The sequence below is a fragment of the Mercenaria mercenaria genome, unplaced genomic scaffold, assembly GCF_021730395.1.
Source record: "Mercenaria mercenaria strain notata unplaced genomic scaffold, MADL_Memer_1 contig_4933, whole genome shotgun sequence".
Classification (NCBI taxonomy): domain Eukaryota; kingdom Metazoa; phylum Mollusca; class Bivalvia; order Venerida; family Veneridae; genus Mercenaria; species Mercenaria mercenaria.
The window spans coordinates 43602-66152 of record NW_026463203.1 but is presented as its reverse complement, the minus strand read 5'-3'; the positions used below and the strand labels follow the sequence as shown (position 1 = coordinate 66152).

At 34.9% G+C, this 22551-nt stretch overlaps 2 protein-coding genes across 2 annotated transcripts; both read left to right on the top strand.

The window, feature by feature from the left end:
• Nucleotides 1-6416: 6416 nt before the first annotated feature.
• On the top strand, nucleotides 6417-16293 carry LOC123537013 (glutathione S-transferase 1-like). The gene is made up of 5 exons (XM_045320548.2): nucleotides 6417-6723; nucleotides 11147-11239; nucleotides 11702-11817; nucleotides 14158-14256; nucleotides 15783-16293. The coding sequence occupies exons 1-5, from the start codon at nucleotides 6591-6593 to the stop codon at nucleotides 15945-15947; spliced, it is 606 nt and encodes a 201-aa protein (XP_045176483.2). The 5' UTR covers nucleotides 6417-6590; the 3' UTR covers nucleotides 15948-16293.
• A 4920-nt stretch (nucleotides 16294-21213) lies between these two features.
• On the top strand, nucleotides 21214-22083 carry LOC123535891 (uncharacterized). Its single transcript, XM_045318650.2, has one exon. The coding sequence runs from the start codon at nucleotides 21214-21216 to the stop codon at nucleotides 22081-22083; it is 870 nt and encodes a 289-aa protein (XP_045174585.2).
• The last annotated feature ends 468 nt before the right edge of the window (nucleotides 22084-22551 follow it).

Below are 22551 nucleotides of genomic sequence, written 5' to 3'. Positions count from 1 at the left end.
CATCTGCAGTAAAAAAGTAAAACATTTCAGACGGTTTGTAATATTTATATCTTCTAAAAATCTTATCAAGAAAAAGCATCTAAATCTACTGTAGGTATTTCCTTTTCTTTGGGTCTTGTCTCAACAATTTCAGGAAATTCTTCTGATTCTTTAGTTATTCCCATCTTTTCTCTTCCGTAATCTTCTAATCTTTTAAGTTCATCTGGGGGGAACCCGTCGACTGGTTCATCTCCCCAATTATTGGTGTATAGGGAGCCGGTTTTTAAAAACTTGTTGCTTTTTGGGATTCATCTTGCATTCCTTTAGTTAATTCAGTAATACCTTGTGTCAAATCTTCTGATATACTTTTTGGAAGTAACGCTAATTGTTGTTTTATTCCAGGTAATGCTTTTAACTGACTTAAAAATTGTTCTTTTTGACTTTCTATTTTTTCAGTAATGGGCTTATAAATTTCAGTATACATATCCCGTTTTGGGTAGCTTTTTTTATTTTTTCTCTCATTATTTCTTCTCTAAGATTTCTCATCTTTTGCCCAACTAATTTTTTTCTTATTATCATTTCATTAGTTTTGATTGCTTTATATAATAATGTAAGAAAATGTAAAATAATGTAAAATAATGTAAGATAATGTAAAATAATGTAATATAAAGTTTTAAAACTTTAGTTTTTAATTATATAAAGGGAAAAATTCCAAATTATGATAAAAAAAAATGATAAATCCGATAATTTTAAAAACAATTTTCTCATTTTATTGCCAGAATTCATTTTTTAGAATTTTAAAATATGTGGATCGCAATCTGGAAAAACAAATACTTTAATGAATATACTCGAAAACCCTTATATATTATGATAAATTATATTGAGCTAAAAATTAGAAAAAATCTAAATATCAAGATTTAATAAACAACTTAAGTCAAATTGCAAAAAGATTAAATTAGACCCAAAATTGAAATACTTAAATTTTTCAGCTGATCCCGACCAAATTGAACCTGTGAGAATTTTGGGAATCAGAAAAACAAAAAGTAGTAATATTTGATGATTTTGTATGTGAAGATAAAAAAGTTCAAAATGAAATAACAAAATACTTTATTAAAGGACGTCACAAAAAACTGTTGTTTATTTATTTAAGTCAGTCTTATATAAAACACCAAAAGATATTCGAATTAACTGTTCACATTATATTTTATTTGAAAGTCCAGGTAAATGGAAATAATAGGATTTGTGATGAACAAAAATTAGATCGTGATACTTTTGCTAATGAACAAATCAAAATATGATTTCTTATATATTGACAAACCAAGGAAATTTTTAAAAAAAAACTTTACTGGTTTAATATATAATAATTATATAATGGAGTTTTTAATGATGTAAAACAAATAAGTGAACCAGACAGTTAAGTAAGTTAAATTTGTATTGATTTTTAAATGATTATGCTACTAAAAAACAATTCAAAAAGGGTTAAAAAGGAAAAAGGAATGTATCTTCATAGAAATAAGGAACTTGATAACACAATGAATTTGAGCATTAGATATGGGAGGTAATGAAATAATCAACCTAGGAAATCCAGATAAACCAACGATTTCAGTTCCAAGCGGTTTTGTGTATAAAAAAATTCAAAGTGTAAGTGACTATAAACTTGAAGACATCAAAAGTATAAAACAAACACTAGAAGTGAAGTAAAGAATATTGAAGAATTAACAAAAGATTTTAAAAAGAATTCATTATTAATTAATCAATTACAAAGGGAAATTGAAAAAAATGAAAGCTATGATGATTCTATTAAAGAACTTGAAGAGAAATCTGATTTGACAGATGACAACATAAAAGAAGTATTTCGAGTCAATTTAAACATTTTATACCTCAAGTTTTAAGAATTAAAAGATAGTATGATTAACATGAAGAACTAAAAGACAAGATTATTGAAGCTGAAAAAAAGTTACAAAATATGTATCAGTTAGAATCAAACAGAAATAAATAAACTAAATACTGAAATGACAAAAGGGAAACAAGATTTACTCGATAAAATTTTCAAATAAATTTGCAGAATTTTAAATCTGAATTGGAAAAGGCAGCTTCACAAAGAGGTGATGATCAGAACAGCTTTAGATAACTAAAAAAGAAATTAATTCTAAAATAGATGACTTTAAAAAACAAATTCGAAATTGGATTAGTATTGTTGACAACCGTCACAATTTAAAATATGCAGAATTAAGTAATATTACAAAAAATTACAAGAAGATATTAATGAATTTAATGATAAGTTTAAAACATAAAAATGAACTGGACTTTGTAGTTTAAAAATCAGTTAAACAAGACAGGGAAACAATTAAGATAATTAATGATAAAATTAAGATAATTAATGATAAAATTAAAAAAAAATAACAAATGATTTGGACTCTGTAGTTGAAACATCAGCTAAAAAAAGGAGAATCAATCACTGCTAATACCCAAGTAATTACTGTAATTTCTAAAGCAATAACCGTTTTAAAGTCGGAGAAATTACCACTAATGCTGAAGAAATTACAAAAAAAAAATGTTTTTTAAAACAAGAAAACACAATTAGCTAGAACAAAGGTGTTGTTGACAAATTTTTCTGCTTCTTGAAGTTGCTACAACAAACGAGTTGATTTATTTAGCTGAATAATTCTTAAATAAAAAGAAAGACAAAAAAATAAAAGAAGATTGGAAAAAGAAATAGAAAAAATTTAAAACAAAGAAGTGTTTCTCTTTGAATACTATAATAAAAGTTTTTATGATTACGTTTAAAAATGAAAAAGTATTTTAACCGTCATGGTGCCTGGATATATTCAACATATGAGATCTGGGCGGTCTGGGCTATTTAAATATATTTCAATTAAGACCTGGAATTATCGTAGATTATAAAGATTTTATAACCACAAACCAAGAATATAAAATAGATGTACTAGATGTGACTTTGAGTGTGTGTTTATAGCTAGAAAAAAATGGGAATTTATATAATAGATTTAATAATTTTATTAACGGGGGCCAGGCCCATAGGTGGACCGGATAAACCGATTAAAAGTCCAATATCACATTTATATTTAGGTGGTGGGAAAGATAGGTTTCGGGATGGTATTGATGATCTATTTTTTGGTAAATTTAGCAGTTAAAATAATAAATATAGCAGCTGAGGCAGCTGAGGACTTTGACAACTGATCAGTTAATATCTATGTATAAGAAAAAAATTAAAATTTATTTAAACCCAAAGGAACAATGTTTGATATTCACCCCTATGAGGATTCAACATCTACAGAAGTAACATTTCATTTTGAGGGACAGTTACATTAGATTCTTTCTATCGGATGAATCTATAAACCCGGGCGGACGTGCCGATTTTAAGCAAACTTTTGGATTAAAGGTTTTTAATTAAAAGTTTAAATTAAAGTTTTAATTAAAGTTTTAATTACATGGTACCCTAATAATATACTTACTAATTGAAAATAAGATCAATATCTTACATTTTATAATAAATTAATTGCCCAAATTTTTGCCAAAGATTCGGCCAAAGATTGGCCAAAGTAAAAGCAATGGACAGGGTTTTCTGCCAACTTGGAGAAAAAAATGGCGGCTTTTGGTGGTTGAATTTGTGGTTTCCCACATAGCCATTTTCAGAAAATACAACGTAAATTCCAATATAACATTTTCAGAAAATATGTCAGCTATTTATAACCAGGTTTTCTGAAAATATGAGAAAATGAAAGTAAAGTTAAAACCTGTGGGTTTTTAATTGTCCGGCATTGGATTTTTTAGAATAGGGTCAAGGGGTCAGGGGGGGTCAGATTGACTCAAAATCGGTATTTCTAATACTACTCGTAGTAATCCGTATCGATTCGTACCTGAGCCGTACCGTAACGTAGTAACCCGTATCAATCCGTACCAATCCGTACGGCTCAGGTACGGATCGATACGGATTACTACGTTTCTGTCCGTAGCTAAACGTAGCTATCCGCGCCGTATGTGTGACTGTGGTATAAATTAAATATACACCCACCGTCAGACTAGTTCTATCCGCACCGTACCTCAACGCACGGACATATCCGTATGTGTGACTGTAGCTTAAGATTTAAATATTCATACCGATAAACTTGTCTTTTTTTTTGTATTTCCGTTTACTTCTTTTGTCCGATCCAGGGCCGTAGGAACAGGGGTTGGGGGCAGCTCCCCCCCACCCACCCCCCCCCCAAATTAATAATTTGACCGACTATGGTAATTATCTTAGCATTTTTTTTAACAGCGAATCAATTTTAGCTGATTTTCATAATGCCCCCCGCCCCCTCCACCCACCAAATCTGAAAATGAAATCTGAAAATGCTTCCTACGGTCCTGCGACCACGACTTATGCTAGTCTTGCTGCATGATGATGCTTACTTTAACTATATAAGTTATGAATATCTTTGATATAAATATCTTGGCTATAAGTATATAAGTTAATAAAGGAATTTATGTCTTATGTAACAGTTAAAAATGAAAACTAAACTATTGAACGATCATTTTATTCCCAGTACTGTAGTAAATTTAAATACAATGCACATTGGCAATTTAAACTTGTGATGATACCAACCTTTTCGTCTATTTAGTATTTTTTTTGCAAAAAAAATTCACAAGATACGTTGGGTAGGCCAATTTTTACGCAGCGAATCACATACAGTTTCAGTTCAACAGAACTGAGACTATCACCCTGGTACCAGAAGTGCGTCTCCATGTTACAAAAGATAGGCTGGAGGACGGAATGTTCATTGATCATTTTCGTGGACATATATCCTTTCCGCAGCCTTAACGTACTAAAACGTATTAGCGTCTGATGGCCCTTTCACGCTTCCGTAGAAACAACATTTATGACACGAAACTTATTTTGAAAATATTTCTGAGATGTCTAGGTCTGCAGCTCTCAAATACGGTTATATCTTACATCTGAGGCATATACTGACACTCTCAGACAACATCAAAAATGACATTTTGAGCGATTTGATGAAGTTCCAAAATTATCAATGTACCCTTGGTCCGTTACGGACCCCTGTGGGATTTCTGTTTATCCAGAGCTCATATATTTTTTCATAGATTGAAAGCTGACATGCTGTACTAAAGCCCAGGTAATTTCAATTCGTAATAAAGTGCTGGAAATTGGCTCTCCAATAGCAAAAAAAAAAAAAAAAAAAGAAGTCCACGCGCATACATTTAGACGGGGTGACCCCTGCGCGTGACCCCTGACTATCTACGAATCAAAATGCGGCTTTCGTTTTCAAGTTTAGCATTTCTACTTTCATTTTATTTACTTCCGGAAATAGCTGAAGGTCGAGTGACGTCATTTTCTGTGTTGTCAAAAACATACGTATGCCTGGCGAGATTGCATAAATATGTGCTGGCCGTCCTAAGGATATAAAACAATTCACAAGTATCTACATAATGTTATATAGGTTGGTCTATACTCGCCTTACCTTAAATGCATTAATGATTAAGCTATTACTTATTTATCGCATAGTGCGGCAATTTTCCTTTGATCTTTGCAGCATGTTATACATAGTAACACACATTATTACTACAAAACTGTGCTGATATCTTACAAAACTGTTGCGATATATATCAACACGGAAATCTCTATAGAGTTTCATAAGAAAAAAAGTGTTCCGATATATATCAGCACAGTAAAACTGTTCCGATATATATCGGAACACTTTTTCTCTATTGAGGTCCTATCAAGGGAGTATAATTTTTTCCTTTCAAAGAAAAGATGATTTTAGCTCCAATTTACAATTCACAGAGAAAGAATTGTCACAAACACCTACATTTATAAAGTAAAAGAATAAATAAACTAGAATATTTCAAAAACTTGATAGTTATTGCCAAATTCAGAAATACATGAAATATATGAAATTCTGAGATTTCTCAAATGTTTCTTTTTCTTTGATTTTTTTTACAAACAAAACAACAAGTTTTACAATATGTCTGGCCAATGAAATGCAAAGATTTAAAACCAATGCAGAAATTTGTTGGGTACTTTTATCTGGGGAACACATTTTCTAAAACAGAAGTTTTAGTGTTTCAGTCAGCGAGGCGCAGAAAGGGAATCAAAATAGTAAAAATAATAATAAACAAATTTAAATGAAAATAATATATAAATTTTAATGATAAACTATGCGATAAAACAGTTATAATATGTAGTGCTCGTGTGTTATCAGGATATATCAGAGCTAGGGGTACATCTCGTTATTTTTCTCTTCACATATCTGTCTCGGCCTACCGGCCTCGACGATATGTGCAGAGAAAAATACCCTCGATGTACCCCTAGCTCTGATATATCCTGGTAACACACTCTCACACATACTATAACTATTACATATAACACTTGTCCGCTCCGATACACCAAACAGGTAGTAAATTTGCCGCAATCGATTCAGATATAGTACATGTTCTATAAAATGACACGTTCTACATTTGTTTACTATAAAGTGAACAGAAAATAAACTGGGACGCTCCGGTATTAATACTACCTGACATTTTTTCTAAGCGTATTTAACTATATTTATACTTCTAATATTGAGTGATACTTTAATTAATTATAATAAAATAAAATGGCTACTTACAAAGTGTCTTATTTCCAAGGAAAAGGTACTGGTGAAATAATTCGGCTGGTTTTAGTTGCTGCTGGAGAAAAATTTGAAGATGAGAGGCTTTCAAGAGACGACTGGCTGAAAGTTAAGCAAGGTAAGTCTTTTTTTCTTTCGTATGTACATTTAAAGCGACTTGAGCCTTTCGACTATAGCTTTATATATGACTGGATTGTACAATAATTTTCCTCAGAAGGCAATTTGTCTGATTCAAATGGGGGAAGAAGTGAGTTGTCAGTGCTGGCAGAGTCCAGAAGTTGTACTTACTTTAGTACCTCGCCATTGTAAAATGTTTCTTGGTTAAAACACATACTTGTAAAACGATGATTTTCTTCAAAGTTTATCAAAATTTCATATATCATCCGAAACTTCCTAAGGCCCGCCACAGAAGAACTGTATTCCTTTTATGTTTGAAAAAAAATAACAGAGGTACAAGTATCTATAGTATCTATAGTATCTATAGTTACAACGTGACAGTGATATATATTAGGCCAAGACAATGACATTTTATTTATTTTGTGGGGGTAGAGTGGGGGGCGGGGCGGGGGTGGAGTTGGGCCGTTTAAGAGTATTTCAGTTATGTAACACTAACGCCGGGAGGTTAACCTAATCAGTGTACCAGTACAAACCAATTCTACGCAAGTAACTGCCAACTTCTCCACATGAATCAGAAGTGGAGGAGGAACGGTTATCAATTCGTCACGGAGAACATACGCCTCGTCCGTGGATCGAGTTCATAGCCACGCCATCCATAGATTTGCACACCGGCCGGTGTAGTAATGTAGTGTTACAGAGTTATTTAGGTTTTTAAAACTATATTGAAAGGAAATTGACTGAATACGTTATTGCAGGAAGGGCCTAAATTATCCACCTGTCATCTTATAGTATAGCCGTATTATACCTGTATTATCAGAATGATTTGGAAACTGCCAACTGTATCTGAAATGAAATCACTTATCTCCCGTTTCCGCTTATGTATATAGAGAATCTGTCAGCAGTTTCTGAAATCACTTGTTTTCCACTTCCGCTTTTTTGTAGGGACGTTGTCAGCTGTATCTGAAATCACTTCTTCTCCACTTCTGCTTTTTTGTAGGGACACAGCTATATATATAATTATATATAACTTCTATATCTTCTTCAAAACTTGTGCATATAATAGGGTTATTATAACAGTAGCTCGGTCTGGGATGCTGGGATTTTGTCAGGTCCGTCCTTACAAAGTCCACGAGAGCCGAATACAAAATCCAAGATCTAGCTACTGTTATTATATACCTCCACCTTTTTTGTTTGTTTTGTTTGCATATTCAATAAAAGTAGTCAGGCAACATACAATACAAAAGGTACAATACGGATTTTTTTTTCTGCCTGGTCATAATTATTTACTTGTGAAATACAATCAAAATTGTTGACAAAATTTATATAGGTATATAATAAATCTCAATACAAGTCTGATGATCTACTAACGCAATTTTTTTAGAAAAGTATCCAGTGTCATGATTCGAGCACATTTTAGCCCTTGACCAGTGTAAAGTCAGTCGTAAAATTAGTTAACCGCGCAGATGGCACTACTTGCCAAATAAGGGACAGCAATAAGGTGCACTAGTTTTGCCACTTTTTATTTTAGGGTAAGGCCTCACCAAATTAAAAAGTTGTTCATCGGATTTGCCGCTCGTATATTTTCAGAAACACAAAAAAAATATTTTTTTTTGTTTTTGACTTGCACTCGCACCATTGAAAAAAATCAACCCAGAATATTTTGGTGCGCTACTTTTTACGGACGTAAAAGTGTATAAATGCTTATATAATTCCAGTCCTAGATTGTTCTCAAATGGATTTTAATCAAAATAAATACATACTACGCACACATCGTCTATAATAAATCATAACACTTATATTTAGTTGCATTAAAGTTGTTTCCCCTTTATGCAGTTACGCCATTTTCTTCAAATGTTTACCAAATTACATGCTAAAAAAATCGATTTATTTCATTGAAAACTGGATGAAGAAAAGTTTACTAATTTATTTGATAACATCAATCTGCATTATTTTGGTAAGGGTAAATACTTATTGATGCATGTCACTTATCTGTTTTCTGTTTTTCCTGTCCAAATGATCAGCATTTGCATACGAAAGTTGGTGGGGTAAGGAATTTACATTATGAATTGTTTTCAGAACCGTTTTATTTTCCAATCATTTAGTTGACTAATGTTAATGCACGTTTATCTCCATTTCAGACTTTAATTGAGACTTTGTTTCAACAAATTTAATATGTTATGAAAGATTAAAGTTAGAAAAAGAGCTGTACAATAAGACATCATGCTCGACTTTTCTGAATTAGAGCTTTGCCAGTAAAAGGGGCATGATAGTCAGAAGCTTTGAAAGTACAGAGCTATTGGTCATTATATAAAACTTAATATTTGATGTATCAAAAACTTTGTAAAGTCAGCTAAGAATGCTACATTTTCATAGCAGTAAATATTCAAGTCACATATGTATGTGATAAGTATGGTGTAAGGTTATGCATTGTTGTTTATTACATATTTTCTAACAGCATTTTCAAAAGCATGCATTATTTGATTACAGTGTACTGTATGACACTGTTAATACATTTTTTTCACGAGTTTGCTTTGTTGTGCGTCTGCAGGTCAGATTTTCTCAATCCCTGGGGACTTACTTTTTAATTTAAAAGGGCTATGCATTCATTTTAAGGTTTTTATTAGTCAGCCGAGAGCCAAATGAAGATAAATATATTTCTTCGCTCTTCGCTCGCTCCTGATTTTCTCAAAAACCTAAACAAATATTTAAATTATTTTTTCGCTCGCCGCCTCAATTTTTTCAGAAAAAAATCCGATGAACAACTTATCAATTTGGTGTGGCCTAACCGTAATTGAACTGTCACGGCTCAATGAAGTTACCTCCGATTGTTATTGCTGTTATGTTTTATTTAACTGAACTGACAGTTGAATAGTGTGTTAAGAAAGTTGTTGAGTAGATATGTACAGTTTCAGGGAAAAATGTTTTATTGTTACATTTTTATGCCCCCGAAGGGAGGCATATAGTTTTTGAACCGTCTGTCGGTCTGTCAGTCTGTCGGTCTGTCCGCAATTTTCGTGTCCGGTCCATATCTTTGTCATCGATGGATGGATTTTCAAATAACTTGGCATGAATGTGTACCACAGTAAGACGACGTGTCGCGCGCAAGACCCAGGTCCGTAGCTCAAAGGTCAAGGTCACACTTAGACGTTAAAGGATAGTGCATTGATGGGCGTGTCCGGTCCATATCTTTGTCATCGATGGATGGATTTTCAAATAACTTGGCATGAATGTGTACCACAGTAAGACGACGTGTCACGCGCAAGACCCAGGTCCGTAGCTCAAAGGTCAAGGTCACACTTACACATTAAAGGATAGTGCATTGATGGGCGTGTCCGGTCCATATCTTTGTCATCGATGGATGGATTTTCAAATAACTTGGCATGAATGTGTAACACAGTAAGACGACGTGTCGCGCGCAAGACCCAGGTCCGTAGCTCAAAGGTCAAGGTCACACTTAGACATTAAAGGATAGTGCATTGATGGGCGTGTCCGGTCCATATCTTTGTCATCCATGGATGGATTTTCAAATAACTTGGCATAATGTGTACCACAGTAAGACGACGTGTCGCGCGCAAGACCCAGGTCCGTAGCTCAAAGGTCAAGGTCACACTTAGACATTTAAGGATAGTGCATTGATGGGCGTGTCCGGTCCATATCTTTGTCATCCATGGATGGATTTTCAAATAACTTGGCATGAATGTGTACCACAGTAAGACAACGTGTCGCGCGCAAGACCCAGTTCCGTAGCTCAAAGGTCAAGGTCACACTTAGACGTTAAAGGATAGTGCATTGATGGGCGTGTCCGGTCCATATCTTTGTCATCCATAGATGGATTTTCAAATAACTTGGCATGAATGTGTACCACAGTAAGACGACGTGTCCCACGCAAGAGCCAGGTCCGTAGCTCAAAGGTCAAGGTCACACTTAGACGTTAAAGGATAGTGAATTGATGGGCGTGTCCAGTCCATATCTTTGTCATCGATGGATGGATTTTCAAATAACTTGGCATGAATGTGTACCACAGTAAGACGACGTGTCGTGCGCAAGACCCAGGTCCGTAGCTCAAAGGTCAAGGTCACACTTAGACGTTAAAGGTCATTTTTCATGATAGTGCATTGATGGGCGTGTCCGGTCCATATCTTTGTCATTCATGCATGGATTTTAAAATAACTACGCATGAATGTGTGACACAGTAAGACGACGTGTCGCGCGCAAGACCCAGCTCCGTAGGTCAATGGTCCTAAACTCTAACATCGGCCATAACTATTCATTCAAAGTGCCATCGGGGGCATGTGTCATCCTATGGAGACAGCTCTTGTTTTTTTTTTTTTATACTTTTCAAGTAATTGCTGGATACATTTTATGTCATATTTTTGGACTACAGGCGGCGTCAAAAAATAAAATCTCATCTATAATCTTTTCAGATTCTCCCACAAAACAGATGCCTCTGCTCACGGTATCGGGAAAAGTGTATGGGCAGTCAGGGGCCTGCGCTAGATACCTTGCAAAGAAATTGGGTTCGTATCTTTAAATAAAATATATTAATATATTTTATGGCTTGTATTTACAAGAATAACAACAGTCTATTCTGTCACAAACTACTGTATAACGTTCTCTGAAAGCTCTCGCAAAAATGTTTCTATCAGACAAAGAAACAGTAACAAAGTAGCAGATAACTGTCGTTAGAGTCTTTCAAAACAAATATTTCTACCATAAAATCCTCTTTAATAGCATTATTTTGAAACATTTACAAAATATCTTGTCTCTGACTCTAACGACTGTTAAGATGAGCCTGGAGAGAAAATGGTTTTCTGAGAAGATATCAGTGTCAGTATGAAGAAAGAAATTAACCGTGTCAGTATGAAGAAAGAAATTAACATTATTATAGATTATTTGATCTCAACAGACTTTGTAAGTCTAAGTAGCAGAATGAAATGGGTTTTGACAAAATTGAGATATCGCCCGACATGTTGTTTCAGGTCTGTTTGGGAAATCACCAGAACAAGAATTACTAGTAGACGAAGCGTACGAATGTGTCATGGATGTACAAAGAGAATTTTTAAAAATATATTTTGAAAAAGATGACGCAAAAAAGGTTTGTTTTTACATACACGATCATTTAAGTAGTTTATATAAGCATTGAAATATTCGTTAGCAGTAGTAACTGTACTCAAGTGATTAAAGTCTCCCTTGTAGCTAATGAGATATGTTTAATGCTTCCTGTAGCTAATGAGATATGCCTAATGCTTCCTGTAGCTAATGAAATACGTCTAATGCTTCCTGTAGCTAATGAGATACGTGCAATCCTTACTATAGCTAATGAGATACATCTAATGCTTTCTGTAGCTAATGAGATAACTCTAATGCTTCCTGTAGCTAATCATGAAATACGTCTAATGCTTCCTGTAGCTAATGAGATGTGCCTAATGCTTCCTGTAGCTAATGAGATACGTTTAATCCTTACTATAGCTAATGAGATACATCTAATGATTTCTGTAGCTAATGAGATAACTCTAATGCTTCATGTAGCTAATCATGAAATACGTCTAATGCTTCCGGTAGCTAATGAGATATGTCTAATGCTTCCTGTAGCTAATGAGATACGTGTAATGCTTCCGGTAGCTAATGAGATGTGTCTAATGCTTCCTGTAGCTAATGAAATACGTGTAATGCTTCCTTAAGCTAATGAGATATGTCTAATGCTTCCTAAAGCTAATGAGGTCTGGCTAATGCTTCCTGTAGCTGATGAGATACGTGTAATGCTTCCTGTAGCTAATAAGATACGTCTTATCCTTACTGTAGCTAATGAGATACATGTAATGCTTCCTGTAGCTAATGAGATATGTCTAACATTTCCTGTTGCTAATGGGGTATGTGTTAAATATCCTGTAGTTAATGAGATATGTCTAAAGCTTCCTGTAGCTAATGAATCACGTCAAAATTCATGTAGCTAATGAGATACTTCAAAAATTTCCTGTAGCTATTGGAATACGTCAAAAAAATTCTATGGCTGAGACACGTCTTATGTTGCCTAAAGCTAATGGGATACGTTTAAAGATTTTACTCACCATACTTGTGTAAATGCGCTCACGTTTTTCTTTATCATATCGTTTGATTAAATTACATTATTGAATCTCATATTATGTCACTAATATGCCGAGTGAGCCAAAATAATTATATATATATATATATATATATATATATATATATATATATATATATCTCTCTCTCTCTCTCTCTCTCTCTCTCTCTCTCTCTCTCTCTCTCTCTCTCTCTCTCTCTGGTCCCAATAAGTTGAAAAGACTAAAATGTCACTACTGATTTGTGAGACACGAGAACAGAGATTTGAGTATATATGCAAATGGTGAGCCAGTCCGAATGTGTAGTACAATTCGGGCGTGTATTAAAGCAGCATCGAAACTAATCTTATTGTGTTAGTGGACTTGCTGTGGCATGTGTGTGTTCGTTTGTACTACTAGGCACTTTGCCGTAATTGGTCTGGTATATCGTGGTGATGATTTAGTTCGTATAAATTCTCTGCTATATATTAATTTATAATGCGAACTTGTATCCTAGCGGGTCTCACGTATGGGAAAGTCAACTGTCCTGAATTTAATGATATCCCTTAATGAAAACTATCTCAATATATTTAATGTGTCCTTGAGATCATGTTAAATTTCAGAGAGAGAGAGAAAAAATATAGCTTCTCTGGTCTCAATCAGTTTAAAAAGACTAAAATGTCACTACTGATTTGTGAGACATGAAACAGAGATTTGAGTATATATGCAAATGGTGAACCAGTCCGAATGTGTAGTACAAATTCGGGCATGTATATAAAGCAGCATCGAAACTAATCTTATTGGGTTAGTGGACTAGCTGTGATATGTGCGTGTTCGTTTTTACTGCTAGGCGCTTTGCCGTAATTGGTCTGGTATATCGTGGTGGTGGCTTAGTTCGTATAAATTCTCTCTGCTATATATATATATAGGCTCGAGCGGTCGCCATCTTAATTATGGCAGGTTTGTGAGGGCAATTTTCCTCTGTCTTCTGAGCCATGCTTGTGAATTGTCAGTTACTTGCGATGAACGAGTCAGTACTGGTACAGAATTCAGTAAGATCAGTAAATTTCAGCCAATATATTACTGAAAGACTTATAAAAGTCTCGTTAACATGGTTAAACACAAACCAAAGGAACAAAACTGTATTACATACAAATATGCAATTCTACTTAAGATAGTTAACGAATTTTGGGCTGGCATTGGAAATCACGCTAGTTTTTATATCGATAATGCCGAATTTCGTGGTGGCGTTGATTTTTTTTTATCTCGAAACATAAACCAGTACTATTTCTGACAGTGCCTTCTCCATCAATTATTTCTGACCGCGCCAACTCTATAAATTATTTCTGACGAATGAATTTTACCATTATTTTCAGGCTGAAATTGTAAAAAAGGTACAAGAAGAAAATCTGACGAGACTGAATGATTACCTCAAACTCAGAGCCGAAAAAAGCAAATACATTGTTGGAGACTCGGTAAGTATCTTCTAATTACAAATCCATTTTAGTATTTGTAATATGCTCACCGGAGGTCACATAAACCGGCCTATGTCAGATTCTGTGCCAAGAATAACCTAAAATAACATAAAATGCATCTTCACGACTTATATTAATATATCCTTTCCGCAGCCTTAACGTAATAAAACGTATTAGCGTCTGATTTATTACATGAAATTTATTTTGAAAATATTTCTGAAATGTCTAGGTCTGCAGCTCTCAAATATGGTTATATCTTACATCCGAGGCATATACTGACACTCTCAGACAACATCAAAAACGACCTATTGAGCAATTTGATGAAGTTCCAAAATTATCAATGTACCCTTGGTCCGTTACGGACCCCTGTGGGATTTGTGTTTATCCCGAGCTCAAATATCTTTTCGTAGACGAAAAGCTGACATACCGTACTAAAACCCAGGTAATTTCAATTCGTTAAAAAGTGCTGAAAATTTACTCCCCAATAGCAAAAAAAAAAAAAAAACAGAAGTCCACGCGCATACATTTAGACGTGGTGACCCCTGCGCGTGACCCCTGACAATCTAGGAATCAAAATACGACTTTCGTTTTCAAGGTAGCAGGGTACACTTCGAATTTGGCCCCCTCAATATTTGTTATAAATAGAACTTCGTGATTTTGGATGTCTGTAAATTAAGGTGAGAGATAATGATTATTAATTCTTTAGAAAATTTATACAGCCGATACATGTAAAATTCTGATGTCAGTTGGAAAACTAACTGCTGGTAGCTTTGTATGATCAATGAGACACCTTTTCGCGGAAAAATTCAAATCACGGAAGGGTTCTGTGCTTGTTGATTGATACCCAGGAACATTTTCGCTATTTTGTGAAAAAACGAGCTGGATGGGCCCCCATTCCGTTTATATCCTGACGTTCAGTAAGGACTATTAAATTGAGAAATGCAATAAAATTGGGCATTGTTCTTGCAGCGGGATCATTGCAGGCTGTTCAAAAAGTGCAAAATTGATGATTTTGGCATGCTATTTTTTATGGATGGTGTAAACCTTTCGTTTTGATAACTTTCTTTATTCTTGTATGAGAATCCTGATCTTGTCATTAATTAAAAGCACAAAACATGCACGCAATTTATAAAATGGCCACCCTGATTCTGCTCATAAGGGAAGCGCAATATTGCGACTCGCTACATGTAAGACCGTCCGTGCCCAAAATTTTCGCATCTAAGTGTACCCTTCTACCTCAAGTTTAGCATTTCTACTTTCATTTTCTTTACTTCTGGAAATAGCTTTAGGTCGAGTGACGTCATTTTCTGTGTTGTCAAAAACATATATATGCCTGGCGAGATTGCATAAATATGTGCTGGCCGTCCTAAGGATATAAGATGTGGACTGCACACGTGTACAGAAGAGCGTCAGACTCGGTCTGAAGGGTCTGAGTAGTCGTGTACAGAGCGAAATTAATATAGTTCGTGCGAATCGGTATTTATACTAAGTGAAATAATACACATGAAGATTTTCTGAAATTTCAGATGACACTCGCAGACTTACAGCTGTATAATCTAGTGGATCAATGCTCGGGTATGGTACCAGGTGAATTTTCATCATTCGCAGAAATTCAGAAGCACGCTGATGTTGTGAAATCAGACTCAAAAATAGCAGAATGGACAAAGAAATCACAACAAACGAAACAGTGAACGTATCTAAGATATTGGAACAAATTTACATGAGATTGATAAATATACATTATTTTGATTATTCCGATATCTCCTTAACGACATCAAAATCTCAATCAATTTTTCAATCTTTTTGCCAAACGAAAGAAAGTGAATTACCTTTTTCTATAAAACCGGAGGATATGACATCATTTTAAAAAGTTACAGTACTGTTATATTCTTTTACATTTATTTGTTTATTTTTAGTTATAGTATGAAGTTATTTTTTTTTTTGGTTTTAAATTGATATTGTCGTGCGCATCATCATCGTTGTATTAGTTACACCCACTATGATTTTGTTCAATAAAAAGTATTGAAAACTAGTAAACATGTAGTTACAATTTATATTTTATACCTTTTTTCAAATATTCATACCGTGAAATTTTGTCTTTTTTATGGTCTTTCCGTTTACCTTTATGGGCGTTTATCTCTTCGTGTGAGAAAACCATTCAGCTGGCTTGCGAAAGGTAAATGGTTCTACCCAGATGCCCGCTCGTGGTGAAGTAATACCGCTCGTGGTGAAGTAATGTACGGAGGGGCACCTGGGGTCTTCCTCCACCACGAAAAGCATAAGCATATGGATTGCAAGTACATAGGTTATAGGAATCTAGGTTGTACGTATATAGGTTATAGGAATCTAGGTTGTACGTATATAGGTTATAGGTATCTAGGTTGTACGTATATAGGTTAAAGGTATCTAGGTTGTACGTATATAGGTTAAAGGTATCTAGGTTATAGGAATCTAGGTTGTACGTACATAGGTTATAGGAATCTAGGTTGTACGTATATAGGTTATAGGTATCTAGGTTGTACTTATATAGGTTAAAGGTATCTAGGTTGTACTTATATAGGTTAAAGGTACATAGGTTATAGGTATCTAGGTTGTACGTATATAGGTTAAAGGTATCTAGGTTGTACATATATAGGTTAAAGGTATCTAGGTTGTACGTATATAGGTTAAAGGTATCTAGGTTGTACTTATATAGGTTAAAGGTACATAGGTTATAGGAATCTAGTTTGTAAGTATATAGGTTATAGGTATCTAGGTTGTACGTATATAGGTTAAAGGTATCTAGGTCGTATTTAATAGGTTAAAGGTACATAGGTTATAGGTATCTAGGTTGTATGTATATAGGTTAAAGGTGTCTAGGTTGTACGTATATAGGTTAAAGGTATCTAGGTTGTACGTATATAGGTTAAAGGTATCTAAAGTCTGTTCCACCTATTACGTTTACCTCGTTTCTGAATTATCAGTATCGATAAAATCGTCCAAAAAACATATTTATATACCATACATCAATATCTCTAGACCTTTTTTTCGTTTTTTCAATAAAGTGTATTTTAAAGATATAATCTTGGATTTTTCTTTTTTTCCCATAGGCCGTAATGCTATATGACGTTACGTCGACTTTCCAATATGGCGGCGTCCGTAGCGCAGCAAACTAGGGGTCAACTCAAAATTAAAACGCCCGAGTTAATATTTGAAAATACTGTGTTTGTTATCGTATTATGCTAATTCTTGGGGAATTCATGTCTGGCCACCTCAACATGAATAAATAAATAAATAAATAAGAAAATAGAAAGAAACAAACACAAAAATCAATGACATTCTAAAAACAAATGTGCGTGCGAGCGTCTCGGTATTTTAATAACACATGGGTATTCTTCTTATATTATGTTTTCTGTTGTTAAACCGGAAAATTATAATATAACTTGACTTCTGTTGATGTGACCTAGATAGATATTACCTCCCGGAAGTATTTTTATGGATTTAATTAATAAAAGTGGAAACTAAACTTCGCAGTCCGTCAGGATATTCCCTTTCAACTACGTCACATTAATCTGAACGGACAGGACAAGGAAAAAAATGTTTTAAACATAAAATGGTTAGATGTCTCAGTACTACTCGAAATATTTGCGTTGAAATATGTTCATACTTACAAAAACTATCTTGACCGTTTAGAAATAGAAATATTGGGTTTTCCTAAATAATTTTGTTAATATTTCTGTATTTTTAAGTTATATTTAGGACCCAGATCTAATTTATAAAGAAATATCAGTTTATGTAAATGTTCCACTGAAAGGCCAAATTTTTATATCGGACCAGTGACGGAAAAGAAAGTCTGTCCCCTTATAAAAGATCTTTTTTTCAGTAAAAGACTACACTTAAATATATCTAAAGTCCTTGTTGTAAGAAAAAAAATTCACATCACAAAACAGAAGGGAAATAACTTATTAATGACGAGTTTCGGGAAGACTTGTTATTTACTTCCCACGACTACAACAAAGTTCGGTTGACAAGATAATTTAGCCAAACAGAAGATAGAAATAAAAAGTCAAATCAGCCTAAATGCTTTACCAGTCAGTGAATGTGTATTGGCTGACTGCGGCAACAAAAACCCTTAAAATTGTGGACATGAAAATATAAGCCTGTTTGCTAAAAGACACAAGACGGACATAATGACTCTAGATCGCTCACCTGAGTAATATGAGCTACATGTATCAAAATGATGCTAAGATATTAAGAAAGTAGGTCAGTAGTTCACATTCATGGTCATTGAAAGTCAGTTTTAAGATTGGTGAGCAAAGCTGTACATGTCATCCAAATTTCAAAGCTGTATCTTAAAAAACAAAACAAGAAAGTAGGTCGGTAGGTCACATTCATGGTCACTGAAAGTCAGTTTTAAAATTGGTGTGCAAAACTGTACATTTCATCAAAATTTCAAGGCTGTATCTTAAAAAAACAAGAAAGAAGGTCAGTAGGTCCATGGTCACTGAAAGTCAGATCGGTGTGAAAAACTGTACATGTCATCCAAATTTCAAGGCTGTATCTTAAAAATGAAGGAAGTAGGTCAAGGTCACAGTCAAGTGACTCCTAATCACTTGGGATCATCAGGTAATTATAATTTAACAGTCTAGAAAATATGCTCTGATGGTTTTTGAGGTATCTTTTTCCTATATAACTCATATAACAAGTGACCCGCGGGGCGGGGCCTCTTTTCACACCAGGGGCATAATTCGAACAATCTTGTTAGAAATCATCTAGGCAATGATACATACCAAATATCAAAGGCTTTGGCCTTGAACTTTCAGACAAGAAGATTTCTTCCTATATAAGTTTATGTAAAACTTGGGACATCCTGGGATGGGCCTCTTTTCAACTAAGGGCCAATATTTGAATAATCTTGGTAGAGAACCACTAGGCAATGCAACATACTAAATATCAAAATTCTAGGTCTTCCAGTTTCAGACAAGAACATTTTAAAGTTTTTCCTATATAAGTATATTCAAAACTATGGACCCCCAGGGCAGGGTCTCTTTTCACCCCAGGGTAAACTATCTTGGTAGAGGGCCATAAGGCAATGCTACATACAAAATATCAAAGGCCTAGGTCTTAGACAAGAAGATTTTTAAAGTTTTTTCCTATACAAGTCTATATAAACCATGTGACCCGGGCCTGGGTGGGAGCATTATTTGATCCCAGGGTAATAATTGGAAAAAACTTGTTAAAAGATCCATAAATGATGTTGCAAACAAATATCAAAACCCCAAGCCCTGTGGTTTTGGATTTTCAAATTTGTCATTATTTAAGTTTATGTAAACCATTTGACCCCAAGGGTGGTGCCATATTTGACCCCAGGGGGGATAATTTGAACTAACTTGGTAGAGGACCATTAGGTGATGCCACATACCACATACCAATATCAAAGCCCTAGCTACTGTGGTTTTAGACAAGAAGATTTTTAAAGTTTTATCTCGGTTGCCATGGCAACCAGAGTTCTGCCATATATTTCAATTCTTTAGGCAACTGAAACAGGGGACCACCCAAGGAAATTTTCTGTGAATTTTAGTGTAAATCTGCCCAGTGGTTTTGAAGATTTTTGAAATTTACAATATAGCCATATAGGGAAAATAAGCCTCGTCTTCTGGTGGCCATATATAAATTGTTGCTTCCAAAATGATTTAATAATAATAATATGAGGAGGAGAATGGAGTGGGGGAGGGGGGTGCGGGGGAAAGTAGTTACGGTTGCTACCGTTTGCGCTTCACTTGCCCTACCCTGCTCTGCTCAGGTCATCATGTTAGGAAGCCATCCATCTGGCTGCAAAAGCTTATTATTCTACTATCTACACAGGTGCCAAGTTTAACGAGTTAAAGTGTTTTATACCACATTTACTTGTGCTGTATTTGTTTTGATATATAAAATGTTGCTTCCAAAATGATTTAATAATAATAATTTAGGGAGGAGAATGGGGTTGGGGAGGGGGTGCGGGGGAAGGTGGTTAAGGTTGATAATGTTTGCCCTTCACTTGCCCTACCTGGCTCTCAGGTCATCATGTGAGGAAGCCATCCATCTGGCTGCAAAAGGTTATCATTCTACACAGGTGGCTGCCCATGCCAGAAACAGTGTTGAGAGAGGCATTTGAGGGTTCTATCTCTCCATTTAAGCTGGACAGTGACTGTATGGCCAAATATTTTGTGACAGTGACTTAAAACCCAATAAAACAAACAAACATAATGATGTGATGCCTCTTTTCTACATGTGGCTTCATGCCTGGTCGCTTTATGACTTTCAGTTCCGGACACTAAGGAACAAGTCCTGATCCCTTGGGATCAGATGCATTCTGAATTTTGGATTTGGGTCACAGCCACCTCCCTCACATCTCAGCCCTTTCGTCAGTATCGCCGTTCCGGCGGCTCCTGCTCCGCTGTCAAATGTTTCCCACACGTCTGCGGTTATTGTCGCGGTAACCACTCGGCAAAATCCTGCCCTATCGGATACAGACAAGACACTTCGCTCAGTCAACCACATGCTAAGCCAACACAAAAAAACTAAATAGCCAGGAAGTGTCTAATGCAATTACTCCAATTAAGATAAGCCCCCTTTCGTTCTGGATTAAAGGCTATAAATTATCTATTGGAAGGTTTTAAGAATGGTTTCCGTTTAGGTTTTGTTGGCGATAGATACTCCTATACAACGAAAAATCTAATATCTTGCTATGACTGTCCGGAAGTTGTATCGACAATATTAGAAAAAGAAATAGCTTTAAAGAGGATAGCGGGACCTTTCAGTAGCCCGCCTTTTCAACCTTCTAGGGTTAGTTCTATAGGAGTAGTCCCAAAAAAGGAGGTAAACTCTTACAGGTTAATTCATCATTTAAGCTATCCACTTGGCAATTCTGTAAATGTTTTTATCGATCCAAACCTCGCCACAGTCCAGTACTCTACTTTTGACCAAGCAGTTACCATGGTTAGGGATTTAGGTCAGGGCTGTCTGAAGGCTAAGCCAGACATAGACTCGGCTTACCGTAACATACCCATTCATCCAACTGACTATCCACTTCTAGGTTTCAAATTCATTGACTTATACTTTTATGATCGTTCGCTCCCCATGGGTGCTAGCTCTTGTTGCGCCATCTTCGATCGCTTCAGTTCAGGCTTGAATGAGATAGCTCAATGTAAGCTTTCAATTCCTCACATCCTGCATATTCTGGATGATTTCCTTATTATGGGCCCCAAAGATTCTAACAAATGTGAAACTGATTTGAGGGTATTTCTCGATTTATGCAGAGCTATTGGAGTTCCTATAAAACACGAGAAAACTGTCACAGCGACAACTGTGATCACATTCATGAGTCTGGAACTTGATTCTAACAAAATGGAAGCTAGGCTACCTAAAGACAAACTTGTTAAACTTCACCATTTACTAGTGTTTTACAAATCACGTAGGAAAATTAAATTACGGGACTTACAATCCCTTTTAGGTCTTCTAAACTTCTGCTGCAAAGTAGTGCTACCAGGTAGGGCCTTCCTCAAACGATTAATTGATCTCACCAAAGGTGTGTGCAAACCCCACCATAGGATAACTATAAGTAAAAAAGGGAGGCGTGATTTAGAAGCATTGTACTATTTCATTGCACATTTCAATGGGAAACACATTTTACTGGATCAAAAATGGTTAACTAACCAGGCTTTAAATCTGTTTACAGATGCTTCAAGTTCAATTGGGTATGGATCTATATTAAACACTCAGTGGTTTTACGGGACTTATCCTGTGACTTTGGCTGATTCACATATCATAAGTTTCGAGTTCATTTCACTTCTTGCTGTGTTGTAAATGTATTTTATTAGTATAAAATGTTTTATGGACGAGATGGTTCCATATTATTCTGTACGGCCGTTGGCCGTATGCTTAAGCAGCAATAAACTATTTCTTACGTGATAATCTAAAATTTGATGCGCATGCGCACAAACTACTTACACGTTAAACAAAGAAGTAAGCTTTCTTATTTCTTTCGCAGGATATTTACATATTTTATTTGTTAAAATTCGTTTAACCTCCACCTCCCACGGTTTGCAGCTGTTTATATGCCAAAGTGATCAATTGTATGAATCCATATTCATTATTTTACAATTTCTTATTTGTTTTACTGTCAGTATTATGTTATTTCTCACTCATAATTGATTGTCATCGATATTTTATTCATTGTTTAAGTTAGCTGAACAGAACTTTATTTCCAAGATGAAAATTTTTTATATGATCTCAGTTTTAACAATTCTAGTCAATGAATTGGATGTATTTTAT

What these genes read in the sequence shown, in the direction of transcription:
- LOC123537013 (XM_045320548.2), top strand. Translation starts at nt 6,591, where the DNA reads ATGGCTACTTACAAAGTGTCTTATTTCCAAGGAAAAGGTACTGGTGAA. An exon ending in AAAAAGATGACGCAAAAAAG is followed by an intron (nt 11,818 to 14,157) that starts GTTTGTTTTTAC and finishes CATTATTTTCAG; the next exon opens with GCTGAAATTGTAAAAAAGGT. An exon ending in AATACATTGTTGGAGACTCG is followed by an intron (nt 14,257 to 15,782) that starts GTAAGTATCTTC and finishes CTGAAATTTCAG; the next exon opens with ATGACACTCGCAGACTTACA.
- LOC123535891 (XM_045318650.2), top strand. Translation starts at nt 21,214, where the DNA reads ATGGTTAGGGATTTAGGTCAGGGCTGTCTGAAGGCTAAGCCAGACATA.